Source organism: Salvia miltiorrhiza, chromosome 7, assembly GCF_028751815.1.
Source record: "Salvia miltiorrhiza cultivar Shanhuang (shh) chromosome 7, IMPLAD_Smil_shh, whole genome shotgun sequence".
Classification (NCBI taxonomy): domain Eukaryota; kingdom Viridiplantae; phylum Streptophyta; class Magnoliopsida; order Lamiales; family Lamiaceae; genus Salvia; species Salvia miltiorrhiza.
Window position 1 is genome coordinate 26,857,827 of NC_080393.1, and position 19,252 is coordinate 26,877,078.

Sequence of the window (19,252 nt, forward strand, 5' to 3'; positions counted from 1 at the left end):
GAACTTAACTGATACACGTAAGGGCTTCAGTCGAGTTTGCTAAAACAGAGATGATATAAATCTTCCTGACTATCAGAGGATAGATCAGTCAGACTGATATCACACGCAGTGGAAATAAACTTGTTTTGTAATAGCCTCGGTTGAGCACATTGTTAGTCTTAGGTTTCTCTTTGCAGTTATTTAGTATTCGGTTTATCAACAATAAGAACACAGATAAGAATGTAAAGACTGAAAGCTGTAAATAACACAGAGAGTTTTACGTGGTTCGGAAAACACTTTCCTACATCTACGGTCGGTTGATCAGACCAACAATCCACTCCGCAAGTGCTTAACTGATGCACTGCAAACCGAACCGTGTGCTTGCCGGATGCACACAACCGTTTCACTGAAGAGACCTTACATCAGTACCCACGCTTCACTCGCGTCGGCTTTCTCACTCCTAGCACGACCTTGCACTAGGATCTTATGGAGTCAGAGTACCTTCCTGAACTCCTTTTCACTCAAACACTTGGTTTCTTTCTCACGAAAGGAGGTTTGAAAAACTTGCCAACTAGACTTCAAAGAACAAGTTCTTTGGAGCAAGTTTTGACCTGGGCTTCTGGGTAAACAGATATATGCCTAAGGTCTAAGAGAATGTGTGTAATCAGTAGTGACTGATTTTAGCTTTGGAATTCTCTTCTTCGATTCAAGCTTTGGGGAGTTTAAGCTTTAGGCTGAGTAGCAATTTCGGCAGAGCTTCAGCTTAGGTCGTTGAATCGATGAAGATTGAAGTTGATCCTCGAGCGCTATTTATTGGAGAGGTCTTGAATAGATCCGTTGGCGGAGAACGTCTTCAAGATTTTTTCCGTTGGAGAGCAATTCGAATTTGGGCTGAGGCTTCAATCTTCGAGGTTCTTTGTTTGGTGAAAACGGCTCTCTTGAAAGACAAGAGATGTGACGTCTCTGATAAAGTAGCCACCAAATAGGAATGACCTCAACAGAGAGGGATGATCCTGAGATCTCTGCATTTAATGCGGTTGTACTGTGTAAGCACGTGACTTCCTTTGAACGTTGGAAGTTCAGTCTGAGGAAGAATGTTTAACTGATACTTGACTTTAGTATCAGTCTGCTGAGTCCTCAAAGCACGTATTAAGTAATCAGTTCTGAACTGATTCTTCAACTGATACTTCAGTTGGTATCTTTAGTCTTCAGTCCTTCAGTCCTTCAGTCTTCAGTCTTCAGTCTTCAGAACTTCTAGCTAAACTAGAAACGAACTCTAACACTTGAGTTCAAAACTGTTCTAGTCTATTACAAATTAAACCTAAGGATTTTGGTATCATCAAAATAAAACCTGATATTCCATGGGGTTCCCAACACTATCATACCCATTGTTCTTAATGTAACCGTGTGCTCATAGTTGGAAACCCCACCTTGAACTGTTTCACCCTTGTAAAAGTGAGGTGTTAGTGTTGGAAGGATTTCAACAAGTTAGCTTCAAGTTTGAAATTTGAAAGTTGAGAACGTAACGGGTGCTACCAGAAAATACCATACGAAATTACAATCGTAGAAAATTTTCAACGATCACGGCCTCATAACTCGTGTGATCAGTCTAACGAAACAGACCAATCAAGCTGACTTATAACTATAAAATAAGTATTCCAAGGTTAAGGGATTCCCCTATTTATCAAGGTCGTGGGTGTAGGAGAAGTTACTCTGAACCACGTTAAACTGCTTGTGTTCTTTATATTCACACTTTTATTTCAGTCTCTTTACACTACTTGATCGTTCTGCATATTGACCTACACTTGTATTTGTTCAAGTATCTTATCTGAACACTCTTGAGTTTAAAGTATAAATTAAAGGATTTTCTTAAAGCAAGTTAAAACAAACCACCATTTTCCACACTCACTTCAGTTACTAGTCCAACTGATAAGCTTACAAGCTATCAATAGGATTGTTAAATGAACACTTTGTTAGGCAAGAGCTAATCTGAACATCAGTCAGCAAACATCAGTTCGTTGATTTGCATTTCTCATGTTAATTCATTATAAGTCCACCTGCCTTACTACCTTACTACACTCAAGTTGAAAAAGATTTTAAAATTGTCAACTGGTGTATTCTTCTTCCCCCCATACACCATTACATACTCGTCCCGGGACCAACAAATACCATAACATTATAATATTTCCATTCTATTTTTTATGTTTTGACACCGTTGCATAATCGCTTCATTAGTAACATTTACAACTACATCATTTTCGATGCAAGATATCAAACAATCATTCAATAACTTATATCTCATGTGATTGCGTAGAGCACTCTTTATGAATTTCATGGGTGAAAAAGTTCTCCCAAATACATCAATGCGTATTAGGTAATAATTAATTAGTCATACATAGTATAATTAATTTAATATATATATGTAAGAAAATAATTTTAAATTATTAATAAAAGAGAATATATGTAAGGGTAACATTGTAAGATAATAAATTGATAATTAAAAATTAATATAATTATAACAAAACATATTATTAATCTAACCAATTTAGCAGTGCTCAAAATTGTGACCATTTAGCACTACTCAATTGCTTTTAGTTTTTAGCTCATAGTTTATTATGATTAGTCATTGATTGATTATTATAATTAATTAATCTATTAAAGGGGCGTTTATTTTACATGATTGATAAGATGCATGATTGAATATCTTTATCCTTCGTATTAACATTGTTTTAATCCCACTCTTTTAATGAGATATGAATTAATCATGCAAAACTAGCTCAAGTATAAATTATCAAGAATTTTGAGATATTCTAAAATTTCAATCCATCTAAATAACTAAAGAATTAATTTTATTATTTTTATCTATCAAAGTTGATCCTCCAAAGTAAACTCCCCCTACTTGATTAGTTATTACTATGATTTTGTCATGATCTACGAGTGATGAACTCGCTTTTAAGCAATCAGAGTATTAATTTTGAATCATGGTTGATCTATCAAAGCTGATCCTCCAAAGTAAACTCCCCCTACTTGATTAGTTATTACTATGATTCGGTCAGGATCTACGAGTGATGAACTCGCTTTTAAGCAATCAGAGTATTAATTTTGAATTATGGTTGACTCAATTCAAAATTAAAATTAACATTAGGTTTTGTGGGGGTAAGAAAATAGAAAGAATAACAGAAATAAAGAGCTAAACGACACAGTTTCCTCCGGTTGCAGGGGATTCAAAGATGCCAAACCTATATATATACACACAAACATATGCAGATGTGTCTCTTCGGTGACACCTAGGAATGGACCTCTTTTGTGAAAAAAGGAGAGATCTTGAATTCAATTCAAACTGCTTTTCCCTCCGACTCCCGAAAGAAAAATAGAGATGTAACATAAGCCACAATCCACCAACAATACAAACACGAAAATGTGATCCTAAGTGGGAAATTTACAGATGAATATCGAGGTAATATGATGTGATTAAGCATACAACAACCAGTAGAGCCCGCCTCATCTTACACGAGGGGACCTCCGGTGTGCCGGCACCGGAGATGCCAACGGCGTCATATTCATAGGCGAATGGTGCTTCGACTGCAACATGGGTATGTGTTCGCCTTGCTGGTTATCCATCTTTGAGTGTCTGGCTGCGCTCTTTGGTGCTTGGAGCTCTTCGAGTTTGACCAAGACCTCCGCCATACGCGGCCTCTGCTTCGCCTCGTGGCTCAAGCATTGCACGGCAATGGTGGCAGCAGTGAAGGCTGCTTTCTGAGGGTACTGCCCCTCCAGTTTGATGTCCATTATGCGGAACAGTTTTCTCTTGTCGCCCATGTATGGTTTTGCCCAATCCACTAAGTTTTGCTCCACACCTACTTTCGTTTTGTCAACAGCACGACGCCCGGATAGCAGCTCGAGCAGAACTACCCCAAAGCTGTATACATCGCTCTTTGCTGTCAACCGACCTGTTCACAGACAAGAACAACACTTGTGTTAGATTGCAGATGCTTTTGTGGATCTTCAGAGGAAAATATATAAAGTGAGTTTTCAAAGAAACTCGAGTATGATTTGTTTGAGTTGATTGACCTGTGGCAACATACTCTGGTGCAGCATATCCATGTGTGCCCATAACTTGAGTCGACACATGAGTTCTATCACCGGTAGGGCCAGCTTTTGCCAAACCAAAGTCGGACAGCTTTGAATTGAATTCCTACATCCCGAAATCAAGTTGTCAATGAAAACAGAAAATGGATGGCTCATTAACAAGGAATCATTTTGGTTAGCAGTGTAATGTGAGTAACTAGTTGTGTTCATACCCCGTCTAGAAGAATGTTCGATGCTTTAAAATCTCTGTATATGACTTGCTGTTCGGCTTCATGCAAAAAAGAAAGGCCTCTGGCAGCACCTATAGCCACCTTGATTCTAGTAGCCCAAGACAGAGGTTGAGGCCCTCCTGAAAAACAAAAACGAAAACAATTAGAACTGAAAGAACCCCACGACACGAAAATAAATTATAGAGTTGAAGTTATGGATTAAGATTTATATGATAGGCTGAACAAAGATAATGCTTACTTCTGAACAAATGATTCTCTAGGCTTCCTTTTGGCATGAACTCGTAGACCAATAGCCGATTGTCACCATCCGAGCAGTAGCCGATAAGTTTAACTAGGTTTGGATGGCGAAGTTGACCCAGGTAATTAACTTCTGTCTGAAAACCATAGCCAGTCTCTCAGAAACTCGAAAAGCTAATTTAACTAAGCAGTGTATAGTAGTGTAGTAGAAGACACTTACCAACCACTCTTTGTGGCCTTGGAATCCTTCCGGTTTTAACTTCTTGACAGCAATGACCAATCCTGATCCAGGCCTCGCAGCAGTAAGAGTATGCTCATCAATCCATCCTTTGAAAACGTAGCCGAATCCTCCTTCCCCAAGAAGACTATCAGGTCGAAAGTTTCGGGTTGCATTCTTTAACTCATTAAAGGAGAAGGCCTTCACATGAGGGGATGACAGAATCTCAGCTTCTGATCTTGGAGTCGGGAGGCTTTCGGCACTGCTTTTAGCACTGTACGAGGGAATGCTTATGTTGGATGGAGCTGATGAATTGCTGTTTTTGCAGGCGAATCGTGATGCTTCTGAAGCTCAATAAAAAGAAAACATAGGCAAGATCAATAGCTTGTCGCACCCCCATCAACTCATGAAGCAGAAATCTTCCAGAAACACAATGTAACTACATATTCTCATAAATTCTCCACGGTTTCAAAGAAGAGTGATATCCTCTAACTTCTTTGACTATATTGCATCATATCCTCTTGCAGTTATGAATTATCTATCTGGATAAACTAGATATTCGAGATATGGTCCTTTATGTACAGAGTCAACTCACAGTTTACATGATACAAAGTTGATATCAATGCACTCATATATATTAACACCAATCACCGGCAAGTAAGAGTCATCAGAATATCTTAAACCATGCCATTGAATTTCTACGTCTTCAAATATTCTAATGAAACAGTGAAAAGTGTGGCATTAAAGGACTCAAATAAAATGAAATGAAACAGAACATACAAAAAGAATATCCTTAGCTCTGTCAGCATACAGAATTCTAGTATACTACTTGAGGAACAGTAGTTACTAAAAGGGGTAATCAAGACAAGAGTGTGTTTTTAAGTCCTTCACAAACATACAATCAATTGAATATGTAAAATAACCAGAAATTCTAGACATATTCTTAAGTAGAAGAGACTACTAATAATAACTGCTAACAAAAATTACCTCCAAATGGAAAGGGGGAAAAAAAAAGGGAACAAAAACCAAGCAGATTTCAACTAGCCCTAATATCCCAGTATACTAGTGTAGAAAAGAAACTGCATATTTCCAAATTGAAGAGATTACTGATAATTAATGCTCCTTCTACAAGTAGTAATTACCACTAAAAGGGAAAACGAACAAAATCCCATATTCTCTTAGTTAGCACGAATCAGAACCAAATTTTACACAGAACACAAACCTAAAACTATCAAATTTGTACTTTTAGGTGATTTTTGTTTTTCGATTTTTTTGCCAATCCAGCTCAAACACTATCCACACAGTTTCTAAAAAATCAAAAGTGAAAAGAAATCAGGAAAGTCAGAAATGAAACTGCAGCCTCGAAACCTATAATTCAATCATCTCCATCTTAAGAAATAAAGAAACAAAATTTGAAGGAGAAGGAGAAATACCAGATGTGGTGCTAAGGGTAGCGTCAACTCTCGCAGAGGAACCAAAGCAATTTCCCATAACTAAACGGAAAGGATCATCAAAATTCCTCCACAACGTTCAAAAGGAAAGGAGGAAAGTATATATGCAGACAAACAATCGGACAAGAAAAAACAGGAAAAGAATCAGGAATGGCGCAGCAGTAAATCCCCAACTAAATTCCTAAAAATGAGCCAGCCTTTTGGTGAATTTAGGTGGAACCAAGGAAAGTAGATAACAGTAAAGATAAAAAGTAGATATTTATTGCACAACAGAAGAAGAAAGTAGCTCTCTCTCTCTCTCTCACTTGTGCAGAGGAAAGGGTGCGGTGTGAAAAGGGCTGAGCTCAAAGCGAAGCGAGATGGAAAATGCGTAGAAATTCGGGGGAGGCTGCCTTCCCTCTCTCTCTCTCTCAAGGTTGCTTCGCTTTGGTTTGAGCATTCAGTGAATTTGTTTGGCGATATCATATGGTATAGGCGTGCGGTCCCACCCACCTAACTAAACGACAAATGCCCCCTCTCTATTTATCGTTAACGTGTTTGCCACTGCCCGGAATTTCCAAATTTCCTATTTTGACCCTCTTCCCACCCTGCTCTATGTAAATCTTTTAGGATCATATCGTTTCTTATTTATGCATAACTTTCATTAATTATTTCCCGTTTCAATTAATTTGATTAATGTGATTTGTATTTTTTGGAGTCGTTTCAATTAATTTGATTTATTTTTTTGATAAAATTTAGATATTTTAATTTCTAATTACACTCACTAATTGAACTTCTTTTTTTTTAATTAGCTCAAATTAATCATTTTTCCCTTTCCAAATTCATTTTTTTCTCTCTCCGACTCTACCAACCGCCACTAAAATAATTGCCGGAGTGGAGGCAGGGGCTGTAGGTCGAAGTTGCCGAATTTTCGTCGGGAAATTTAAAGAGATTATTTGAGTGGCTAGCAATTCAACATCAGAGGATAGAGAATCGATTTTTCTAAAATTTTCTTTGATTTTTTATCGAAATATTTTGGATTTTATTTCTTTTGAGAATCAATAGAGAATCTTTGGGGGGAAAAGACAGGAGGTTTTTCTCCTTCGACCTTCAGTGTGATATTTAGAGATAAAGGATGTGATGATGGTGGTCTCCGAGAAGGGGGATGGTGCTGTTGGTGGTAGGAGTGTCGACGAGGGAGGTGGATATATAGTGGTGGTATTGGATAATCCGAAGGAGGAGGGGAGGTCTTGTTAGTGATTAGAAAGAGAGAGAAAGAGAGACTCGTTGAGATAGAAAGAAAAAATATCTAAAAATTAAGTATAAAATTAAAATATTGTACATCAATTTTTTAAATTTTTGTGTCCAAAAAAATCATATTAAGTTAATTGAGACGGAGGGAATAATATTCATGCTCTAACTTTGTATCCCATCAACTCATGATATACACACGCATCAATCTTAAAAAAGCCATGCATGCATACTTCTTAGGATTTTCGTTTGTTGAAAACTAATAATCCGTGATGATCAAGAAAAAAAAATTTCTTCACGAATTAGACGACTTTTAGAATTGATGCTTCTTACTATTTTAAAGATGCGTCTTTAGTTCATCGGTTGACTTTGTTCGAGTTTTTCCAATCATTACAATAAGCCTAATAAAAAATTATAAGCAAATAAATATATGCATTTACCAACCCATCACTATTTGTCCCAGAAATGGAATTAGGGATGTCAATCGGGCCAGCCCACCGGGTTTTCGGGCTAGCCCTATCGGGTTCCGGGTCAGTCGGGTGCGGGCTAATCGGGTTGGAGATTTTTTCGGGTTGTAAATCTTCAATCCTAACCCTAAACTTTCGGGTTTCGGGCTAGCCCATCGGGCTAATCAGGTTAAAAGCGTAAAAATAAAATTATCATTTGTATTTTATTATTCCTAATGATCTAATGTATAATGTATAAAATATACATAGATATTAAAGATATAAATCATATAGCAAAGCATGAAATGCAAAAATATAAGATATTCAAGATTACATAAACAAAATTATATTAAAATGAGATAGTAAAATTTAATATGTATCAATGCACTAGAATCAATCTGGATTATTACTGAATAATTAGTGGATTTGCCATGCACGTCTCATTGACAGAAAAAAAAAATTGGTATCACTTTAAAATGAGATACTAATAATTAATTTCTAACTAATGAGATACTAATAATCAATTTCTACAAAAAATTCGTAATTAATTTCACCTTTTTTAATGAGATTGCACACACACACATATATATTCTAACTAATTAATTTCACTTTTTTTAATGAGGCTACATATATATATTTAAGTAAATACCATAGATCTAAACATAACAGAAGTTGTAACTGGATGCATCAGTCACAATTCCGTCAGCCCACCGGGCCAGCCCATCGGGTTTTCGGGCTAGCCCTATCGGGTTCCGGGTTAGTCGGGTGCGGGTTAATCGGGCTGGAGGTTTTTTCGGGTTGCGATTTTTCAACCCTAACCCTCTAATTTTGTCGGGTTATCCGGGTCGACCCACGGATTTCGGGCTACATTGACATCCCTAAATGGAATATGTTCTCTTATGCTCAATAAAGGAAAAGGGATATGTTCTATTCCCCAAAACCAATTTGATGATCCTATTATAGAGAAATAACCTAACACAATTTGACTATTTGAGAAAACTAACATAATTCCTATCAAATTATAAATTAGTGATCTGGAAGAGACTAAAAAGAATCATATCACTGTCGTTTTTTTTATTGATTTCATTCACACAATGTGATGAGATACAAAAAACTAAAAATGAAAAGTAAAGAATAAATAGTCCATAGAATTGCCACTAGAAAAGAAATCCATACACACCACAAATTGACTTGTAAATCGAAAATAGGGACCCTCAAAGCATTGAGGAAAAGCAAAATTCGAATATATACATCTCTGTCTATCTCAATGTCAAAAATCACTAGCTAGCAAAATATTCAATTACAAATTTTACCTTTTTTAACTTAGAAGCATTTATTGTGTTGACAAAAGCAGACAAATGAAGGGCCCATCTCGTTTTGTTAGCTGGTTTTTTTTCTTACCTTAAAATCGAATTCTTACTTTTGCCCAAAGAAGTTGACTTATTCCGGTTTGATTGGTATATTTGCACCTTATTAGACTTAATCCAGACTAGCCAAACACAGATTAATTTATATTGTATCCTGGTCACATTGTAGTTGACAAATGAAACGTGTAACATCATGCTCTATATATCACCATGTATTAATTATATATGTATATGTATAAATATATCCTACATTTATTATTATTTTAAACTGATTGACAATAGAATTGTGGTTGAATTAATGAAGTGTTTAGTGGTAGAAGTTTTAGTTTAAGAAGGGTCAAGACGAACTATCACAAGAGTCAATCCATTTCTCTAGGTTTTTTAGCTTCGAAATATTTGTGGTATTTTCTTCGTTCAAAAATTTAATGAACTGTACATGCTTGAATTCGAGTTTCTTAAGGAATACTTTATAAGAAATATATATATATATATATAGGGTTAAGTTCAATGAAAAAGGGCTAAATGTAAGAAATAAGAGAAAAGTAATCTCATCCGTTGATCCTATCTAATCTAACGGACATGATTTATTCACATCATGTTCAACGAATTTTTTCGTTGAACATTCGTGAACATATACAATATTTTTGGGGGTTCTGGGTTTCGAGCCCCCATATGTTCAACGAAAAAATCCGTTGAACATAGCGTGAATAAATCATGTCCGTTAGATTAGATAAGATCAACGAATGAGATTACTTCTCTTTTTTTTTCTTACATTTAGCCCTTCTTCATTAAACCTTGGCATATATATATATATATATACTATTATATATTACATTCTTGATGATATAACTATTGAGTCAATTAGGACTTTCACACGAGATGCACTTATTTCATCTCTCAAACCATGCATTCCGAAAATAAAACATAAAAACTCAGTCTCTCTGTCTTATCAATAAGTCCTCATCAATCTTATTTTCTTGGAAAAAAAAATCCAGAAGTCTCTATGCTATTCTCGTTTTTTTATTCCAGAAATTGCTATTCCAAATTTTCCACACGCATTATATTGCAAATTTAATGGAAAAGTAAAATTTGAGGGATATTTTAGTCTTTGCGTAGGAGTATTTAAATTCTTGTTTGCTTGTTAAGGAAAGAAATTATATAGCAAATGGACAGAGAGAATCCCAACTCCCAATAATAGTTTAAGGAAAAGAGTAAAACGCGTAGACCCAATTTCTCAGCATGCGCGATCGCATTCACATTTGGCAAATTCCCTCATTGACCTGGTCTAATTCCTTTTTTTCATTTTTAAGTTTTTCAAGTATTTTCTTATTACTTTTTCAAGTAAACTATACTACATCTATAAGTATTTAATGTCTCTTCTTTTACATTTCCGGCAAAGATATTCGGCTAGAGATAACCTCAATGTTTCACATTACAGTCATAGTTATATCTAATGCGTTTATATTTCAAGATGGGACAGATTACTTAAAGCAAACTCCAATTCAGTGGACTGTGCTTATGGATAATAATATAAATCTATTTAATTAAATTGTGTGGACTTCTAGTGTCACTTACATATAGTATGAACTATGTGGTACGTGTTCACTATTGTGTACATGAAAAAGGATCTCTATGAAGCAGTTTATCAAGTGTACTAGTAGGAGTATTATGACATGACAAAATTTATTTTATAATTTTACGTATGTGTTCGTAAGAGCATCCACAATGTAGCTCGCGAAGAAGGTGCACACTCGACTCGCAGAACGGGTGCGTACTCGGCTCGTGCGAGCCGCAAACTGATGTGCCACGCGCTGGGTGGGGGTGGGGGGTTTGGGAGGGGATGCGCTACGGAGCTGCGATGGCAGGGCATGGGCCAGCATAGGCGACCGCCCAAGAGCCATGAGGCCCATGATTCTAAGGGGCCCCAAAATATTATACTCTTTTAATTATATATGAATTATTTGAGCAAAAAAAATTATATTTGTTTATTTGTAAGTTTTATGAGCCCAAAAAATTATATCTACTTAATTAAAATAATTTTTTTAGAGGGCTCAATATTTTAAAAATAAAAAATTCAAATGGTAATGGTTTGACAATTTTATGTATTGAAAATAATGATTTTGAAACAAATAATATTATAAAAGACTTTGCAAGTAAAAATGTTAGGAAAAATCATTTTATATAATTAATATAATATATTGTATTTTTATATAATTATCATAACATATTTTTATAAGTGTAAATATATGAAACTACCCACTTTGATAAAATGTCTATGGAAACTACCCACTTTGCTTTGATGTTGATAGGTAGACATTGAAATTTGAAAAAGTTCTTACACTTTCTTACACAAGTACAATTGGTGTAAGAAATATGTAAGATAGGTAGTTAAGAATGGTTCAAAATCTGAGAAAATGACATTAATTGCTAACTCACGTCAGTTTCAAGCACTGTAGGTTTAAAAAATTTGATAAAATAGGCTACGTTTATGCGTTATAAAATATCAATACGCAGGAAAAAAAAGTTTCAAATTTAGGTATATTGTGAACAAAAAATATTCTAAAGCCAATGGAGTAACAAGCCTCCCATAAACCCAAGCCGCCTGCATAAGCCTCGAGGTATTTTCACGCGCGGCTTTTGCAGAAGGCTAGGGTTTATGGGAGGCTTGTTACTCCATTGGCTTTATAATATTTTTTAGTTGACAATATATCTAAACTTGAATTTTTTAGATTTTTTATTAATGTTTTATAACCCACAAACGTGCCATCATTTCGTATTTTTTTTTTATATATATATTTTCTAAAAAAATACATATGAGTGATCCAAAATGATGATATTTATATAAATAATTAAATAGATATAATCGAATATATATATATATATATATATATATATATATAAACAAATACGAAATTAGGGCACGTTTGTGGGTTATAAAACATTAATGCAAATGCTAAAAAAATTCAAATTTAGGTATATTGTGAACAAAAAAATATTTTAAAGCCAACGGAGTAACAAGCCTCCCATAAACCCAAGCCTCCTGCAAAAGCCGCGCGTTAAAATACCCCAAGGCTTATGCAGGAGGCTAGGGTTTATGGGAGGCTTGTTACTCCATTGGCTTTAGAAAAAATAATTTGTTCACAATATACCTAAATTTGAATTTTTTAGCATTTTTATTAATGTTTTATAACCCACAAACGTGCCCTCATTTCGTATTTATTTATTTTATATATATATTTTCTGAAAAAATACATATGAAAGACCCAAAATGATGATATTTATATAAATAGAATGACCCAAAATAATTCACGGATATATATACTGGAAATAATTCACAACAAATAAACAATAGGAATCCACATTGATTTGTAGTAATCCACAGTGGAACCAAAAAAAGATAAATGCGCCTTTTGAGATAGATTGGACGGCAAGCTCACGGGTTTTGCAAAGGGGAATTTGACCCAATGAGTACAAGAGGAATTCAAGGCTTTTGTTATTGTAAGGCTCACGGGTTTAATTGAAAGAGAATCTCATGTCCACTCAAGGCTTGAAAGATAATATCACGGGTTTGAAGAATGAATTCAAGGCTTTTGTAATTCAAGAGAATCTCACCCTTAGGTTAAATATACCCAAGCCGCCCCACTCATTCAAACCAAAGCCGCCCCTTTGCAAATTTTGTGCTCCTTCAAGAATTCATTCGCGGCTTCAAGAATACAAGGCTTCAAGGCATACTCCATGGCTTCTTCCTCAAACCAAGTAAGCATCGAATCTCCTTGAGCATATTTTATGTATTTTAAGCATGTTTATTCGTATAAATTGAGCTTCTTCTTTTTTTGAGGCGATGATTGACTGTTGAAGCATGTTTGTTTAGAACCGTTGCTTTATTTTACTTTCTTTGATTTTTTTAGTTCGGTGGATTTGATTTTTGTGAATAGGGATATTACTTTGGTGGATTTATTTAGTGTATACAGACAATTCTCGTAATTAGCTAATGGAGCTTTATATTAGTTTGGTGAATTTATTAGTTTAGGTCCTTTTATATGTTAATTATGCATAAAATAATAACATTTTTTAGGTTTTTCATAATTATAAAATTAAATACATATTATGTGGGGCGATCAGTTGATTTCAGGGTCGCCGAGCATTAAGTGGGGCGATCAGCATGCCACTGACTATAGGCGTAAGATAGCCAGTAGCATCTTCGAGTTTTGCGTACCAGCTGATATTTGATTATGTAGTTTTGACATTTTTATGACTCTTTTATGAAAAAACAATCCTAGTTGCTTGATATTTGAATATCTGTAATTCAATATTTCATTTCACTTTTTGATCAATTGAATCTTACATAAAAGTGAAAAATAAGCTGAATTAACCAACAAGCCTCCCAAAAATGAAGGTCTGGAGGCATAAGCCTTTGACCAAAACGTCAAAGGCTTTTAGCGCCGACATATCATTTTTGGGAGGCTTGTGGGTTTTTTCAGTTTTATGCATGACCAAGGCTTCATAAGTTATATTATGTCATGTACTCAACTTTTGTTCTAAACATTATATGTTTGTCAAACTTCTCAGTCATAATTACAACTCATAGTTGTCATGACATATCAATGGTGGTCATAACTATAGAAGTCTAATTTCTAATTACAATTTGTAAAATCTGAGAGTTGAAAAACTTCTAAAACATCATAAAAACTCTAAAACTCCAACAAGCCTCCCAAACATTTGTGTGGGCGATCACAAGCCGCCCATAAAATGATGAACGACTTTTGCTCGTGCACTCAACTTTTTGGGAGGCTTGTTCAATGTTTAGAGTTTTTATGATTCCTTAAATATATTGCAATTGATATCCCAAAGAAAATCATTTATTATTATCCGTCATGAACATATCAATTAATCCAATAAGTGTGAATATCTGTAATGTTATTTTTCACTTTTATATCGATTGAATCCTATATAAAACATGTAATTAATATGAATTAACCAACAAGCCTCCCAAAAATGAAGGTCCTTCGGCACAAGCCGTGCACAAAAAAAGACAAAGGCTTGTTCTTAAGTACAATCATTTTTGGGTGGCTTGTTTGTTAATTCATATTAATTCCATGTCTTATAGATAAATTGTTTTCACAATATACATAACTAGGAAGAATATGAGATAATCACCATGAATATAATGTAAAACATGCTCTTTTAATTAAAACCAACATACAATTAAACATGAAAACGATAATTTATACGAAGAATATGAGATAATTACCTTTTGAGGCAGAAATTCAACACAAATTGCACCACCTCTCGCAAAAAATCACTTCTCAAATCTATGAGTATTTGAATTTGTGTATTCTCATTCACACATGCAGCCTTTATAAGGACTAATATTAGATTCCTTACAAATTCACGTGAAATTTATTGTTCATTTAGTACAATTCAACCTATTATTTCATGTGCAATGGAATGCATGCATAAAGTGAGCATTAAAGCCTCACTACCATCCAACCTTTTGCAGAGTCACATTCTCTTACATTTCATGTCAGCATGTACTTTTTTCTGAAAAATTAACAAAAAAAATACAAATACAAAATAAGGATATGTATGTTACGTTGAAACATTCATGACAATGCGAAAAATTACAAAATAATATATATTGTGAAACTAAAAAGTATTTCCTACCTAGCAGACCAACAAGCCTCCCAAAAATCGTTCGCGGGAATCACTAGCCTTCGGTGAATTTACACGAGGCTAGTGACGCCGACTAATAGTTTTTGGGAGGCTTATCACATTTTTAGCTAGATAACATTATATTGGTTCAGAATATATGAGGTTGGATATTTTTAATTGATAATTTCCTATTATTTTATGTGCAAATATATATATAAAAAAAATACGAAATGAGGGCACGTTTGTGGGTTATAAAACATTAATAAAAAATCTAAAAAATTCAAGTTTAGATATATTGTCAACTAAAAAATATTATAAAGCCAATGGAGTAACAAGCCTCCCATAAACCCTAGCCTTCTGCAAAAGCCGCGCGTGAAAATACCTCGAGGCTTATGCAGGCGGCTTGGGTTTATGGGAGGCTTGTTACTCCATTGGCTTTAGAATATTTTTTGTTCACAATATACCTAAATTTGAAACTTTTTTCCTGCGTATTGATATTTTATAACGCACAAACGTAGCCTATTTTATCAAATTTTTTAAACCTACAGTGCTTAAAACTGACGTGAGTTAGCAATTAATGTCATTTTCTCAGATTTTGAACCATTCTTAACTACCTATCTTACACATTTCTTACACCAATTGTACTTGTGTAAGAAAGTGTAAGAACTTTTTCAAATTTCAATGTCTACCTATCAACATCAAAGCAAAGTGGGTAGTTTCCATAGACATTTTATCAAAGTGGGTAGTTTTATTTTCGTCCCTTTTTATAATGGTAAATAGAGGGTCCATTCTAGGGTGTGGAGCGTGTAGGTGACGCACCAATCAAAATTAAAAAATAAAATCTAAATTGTGAGAGCATCCACAATGGTGAGCCAAGGTGGGTGCACTGGTCCTCACTCCTATTGCACCCACTCTCCACAATGGGAGAGCCCACTCTTGGCTCACTAGATTTACTTTTCATTTTCTATTTACTTTTATTCTTGTTTTCTGTTGCATCCACTTTTATTCTTGTCTTTTATGAAAAACACGAAAAAGTGGGAGGTGGGCACACGCACCTGAGGCTGCACCCAGAGCGCCCCAGCACTTCGCCTCTTTGCACCGTCGGTGCGGCATTGGGGAGGGGTGCAATAAATGGGGGCTCGCACCGGCTATTAAGCCCCTATTGTGGCTGCTCTGAATGGTAGAACGGCTCTTTAGAGCAATTTCCAAAAAGAAAAATTGTTAAAATTGAGAGAGTCATTTGGCTCTCAACGGTAAATCCTTTTTATTTGGAGAAGTGGATAGGGGGGAGAGAGGGATCGTGAGGAAGTATAACGAGCAGCGGCCTCCGAACATAATTCTACGCAACATGAAGCAAATCAAGTTACACTTCCAACGAGTCCAAAAGAACGTAAAGGTTTAAAATGCAGTGTACGAAAAATATCGTTCAAATTGGGAGAGTGGTATGAGTGACGACTAAATTACTTCGATGACGCAACAAATGTATCAATCTGAGCATGAGTCTTTGTTAAAATATCCCCATACTTGACGTATTCTTCGCAAGTCTCAAAGATTCGCATCCACCTTTGAAGATGTCCACACCTTATCTCATCTCCTCTCTTTTTCCCCAATTTTGTTTTTATATTCGTTGTTCCCTTGCAGCGGCTGCCCGCGGTTGTGAGCGGCCAAGTAGATGGGAGATTTGAGGAAGAGACGGCGAGAGGCGAGAAGGAGAAAGAAAGATGAAGAAGAGAAGAGAGGTGGATGTCGACGGCGACCCTCGCCGGTTAGGGAAGAGGTGGAGATATGGGTTTTGGAGTTTAAAGAGATTGAAGAAAAGCAGTTCTGGGCACCCAAGAATGAAGGGTTTTCAGGTTTTATTGCAAATGGTGCGTTTATTGTGAATAGAATTTTAGAAGAATTGTTGGCGTAAGGCGATGAAAGGGAAAGAATGGAAAATGAGACAGAAAAACCCATGAGGGAGAAGGTCGCCGGATTTAGTGAGGAAGAAGAGAGGGAGGAAGAGAGTGAGAATCCCGATTCGTGTATCCATTTTTTTTTGGGGGGTGATTCGCCACGTGGCGAATCCCACCCGCACCCGCACCCTACGCGTATCCGATACTGCATTGTGCTAAAAAATGAAATATTTGTAATGAGACATCTCATTATGAAAAGTGGGACATTTATAATGGGACGAAAGAAGTATGTTGCAACAGAGAATTCGTTAAAAGTCATCACAAGAAACTGACTCAAACATTACAAGTGTTAAGCCGTCAGAAAAACACGTTTTTTTTTTGGTAGTATCATGATAATTGAAGAGAATTTAAAATGATTATTTTATTTTATTTTTATAGTTAAACAAATGGTTTTAAAAATAAAATAATATAGTCAAATGGCCATAATGAAGATTGAAAATCAATTTTTGGCCCCTAATTTTAAAACATCAAAATATGCCCATTAATTAGGCGGTATGCCTAATTTGCCCTTTTTACTCGGCCGATGGGATGATTGCTCGGCCGCTGGAAGCTTATGGGTGAGTTGCGCGCTCGCGGGGAAAAGCCAGCGCCTGCTGCACGTATGGCACTTATGGCACTAATAGTGTCATAAGTGCCAGACGCATCATTTTATTACTTGGTTTTATTTTGGATTTTCGTGTGCCAAAAGGACCATTTTAAACACTTCCCCGCAGGGTTTAGATGTTTCATTTAGGGTTTAGATGTTCGATTTAGGGTTTAGATTATCCATTTATGATTTCTTGATTCTATTATTGTTGTTTCTGTTTCACGTTTCCGTTTTACTTGGTTTTATTTTGGATTTCCGTTGGCACTTTTGCCAAAAGTGCCAACGGAAATCCAAAATAAAACCAAAGTAAAATTTTGGCACTTATGGCACTAATAGTGCCATAAGTGCCTAACCCGACCCGGCACGCGACCCGCGTGCCTGATCCTATCCGGTCCGTCTCATTAAGGGTAAAAATGTCCAAATCAATAAAAATGGCCAAATTTTATGTTTTTTCAATGTGTGGCCATAAATTATGTTTTATGCTTCATTTTGACTACTTCAAAAGTTTACTCCTTAAAAATTACGTGATAATAGACTCTAATATTCCCTCCGTCCCACGAATCTTGACACGTTTTCCTTTTTGGGCCGTCCCACGAGTCTTGACACGTTTCCTTTTTGGGTAATAATTATTACATTCTCTCTCCTACTTTATCACCTTTATTATATTCTCTCTCCTACTTTATCAATTTAATTACATTCTCTCTCCTACTTTATCAATTTTATACTTTATTAATTAAACACTTAAAACACTAATCTACAATTTCTTAATTCCCGTGCCGAACCCAAACGTGTCAAGACTCGCGGGACGGAGGGAGTATAAGATATTTATTGTCAAATATTAATACACATACGCACACATAGAATGATTATTTTATAATATCGACTTATGCTACTAAGTTTGTACTTTTAAGAGATTTCAAGTGGAATTATGACCGTCATAACTCATAAGGTTGTAGAATCTATCTATGTATATAATTTTGAAGAAAGATATTGTTTCTGCGAGGGAACTTTGAAGAATGAAGTATCAAAGTGCATCAGCGGCCCACGTAAGCTTTTTCCTATACGTCAGCAGTGATTAAGAAAGTCGAGCATTAAATTTCTTTGGCAAAAGTCTTAATGAAATTGAGGTATACAACGCTACACTATGAATGGCACATCTTCCAAATTATTATTTTTTTGAAAACACATATTCCAGATTTTTAATTGGCTTGAGTCGCTTGACCATACAGAAATTGACGAAATTACTACTAATATTATTTTCTTTTTGACGCCGTATTAATATTATTGTTTTTATGTAAAGTATATGTGAGATTTTTTTTTTAAAAAAATAACAGTATTAAATAAAGAAATTTAAAAGTCGCGTCACAGGGAACTAGAACCCAAGATTTTTAGCTTTGGACATAAACCCCTTACCATTTGGCCAACACACTCACACTAATGTTGGTTGTCAATTCGAGTTATAAAGCTCACATTCACAACAAATTATCTTGGTCGTGAATTCGAGTTTTAAAACTAGAATTCACAACTAGCTAGAAATAGTTTTAGTTGTGAATTCGAGTCCAAAACATCGAATTCATAACTAAAAAATTAATGAATAATTTTTAAGTTTTTTATGTGAAAGGTAAAATGATAAATGTAACTAATTTTTTATTTTTTTATTTTAATAAATAATTTTCGTTTTTATTATTTTAATTTAGATATTTTTGAAATCCACTCGTTATTATATTAATATAAGTATTTATGCAAGATGCGAGATTTTGGCCTTCGTTTGTTGTTGGTAGTTTGCTCGATCTGTGGTCAGTGAAGGTTGGGT

The 19,252-nt window shown here is 35.2% G+C and overlaps 1 protein-coding gene across 2 annotated transcripts; it reads right to left on the reverse strand.

Moving 5' to 3' along the window:
* Window positions 1-3,281: 3,281 nt before the first annotated feature.
* Window positions 3,282-6,692, reverse strand: LOC130995748 (probable serine/threonine-protein kinase PBL3). 2 transcript variants are annotated; one of them, XM_057921150.1, is made up of 6 exons: window positions 6,186-6,692; window positions 4,756-5,096; window positions 4,537-4,672; window positions 4,281-4,417; window positions 4,051-4,174; window positions 3,282-3,929 (listed from the first exon to the last, which is right to left on the reverse strand). In XM_057921150.1, the coding sequence occupies exons 1-6, from the start codon at window positions 6,241-6,243 to the stop codon at window positions 3,481-3,483; spliced, it is 1,245 nt and encodes a 414-aa protein (XP_057777133.1). In that variant the 5' UTR covers window positions 6,244-6,692; the 3' UTR covers window positions 3,282-3,480. The 2 variants fall into 2 exon arrangements, with proteins under 2 accessions (XP_057777133.1, XP_057777132.1); XM_057921149.1 differs by having other exon boundaries at window positions 4,756-5,102; window positions 6,186-6,643.
* Window positions 6,693-19,252: the final 12,560 nt, after the last annotated feature.

What these genes read in the sequence shown, in the direction of transcription:
- LOC130995748 (XM_057921149.1), bottom strand. Translation starts at nt 6,243, where the DNA reads ATGGGAAATTGCTTTGGTTCCTCTGCGAGAGTTGACGCTACCCTTAGC. An exon ending in AGAGAATCATTTGTTCAGAA is followed by an intron (nt 4,418 to 4,536) that starts GTAAGCATTATC and finishes TTTGTTTTTCAG; the next exon opens with GAGGGCCTCAACCTCTGTCT. An exon ending in CGAACATTCTTCTAGACGGG is followed by an intron (nt 4,175 to 4,280) that starts GTATGAACACAA and finishes TTCGGGATGTAG; the next exon opens with GAATTCAATTCAAAGCTGTC.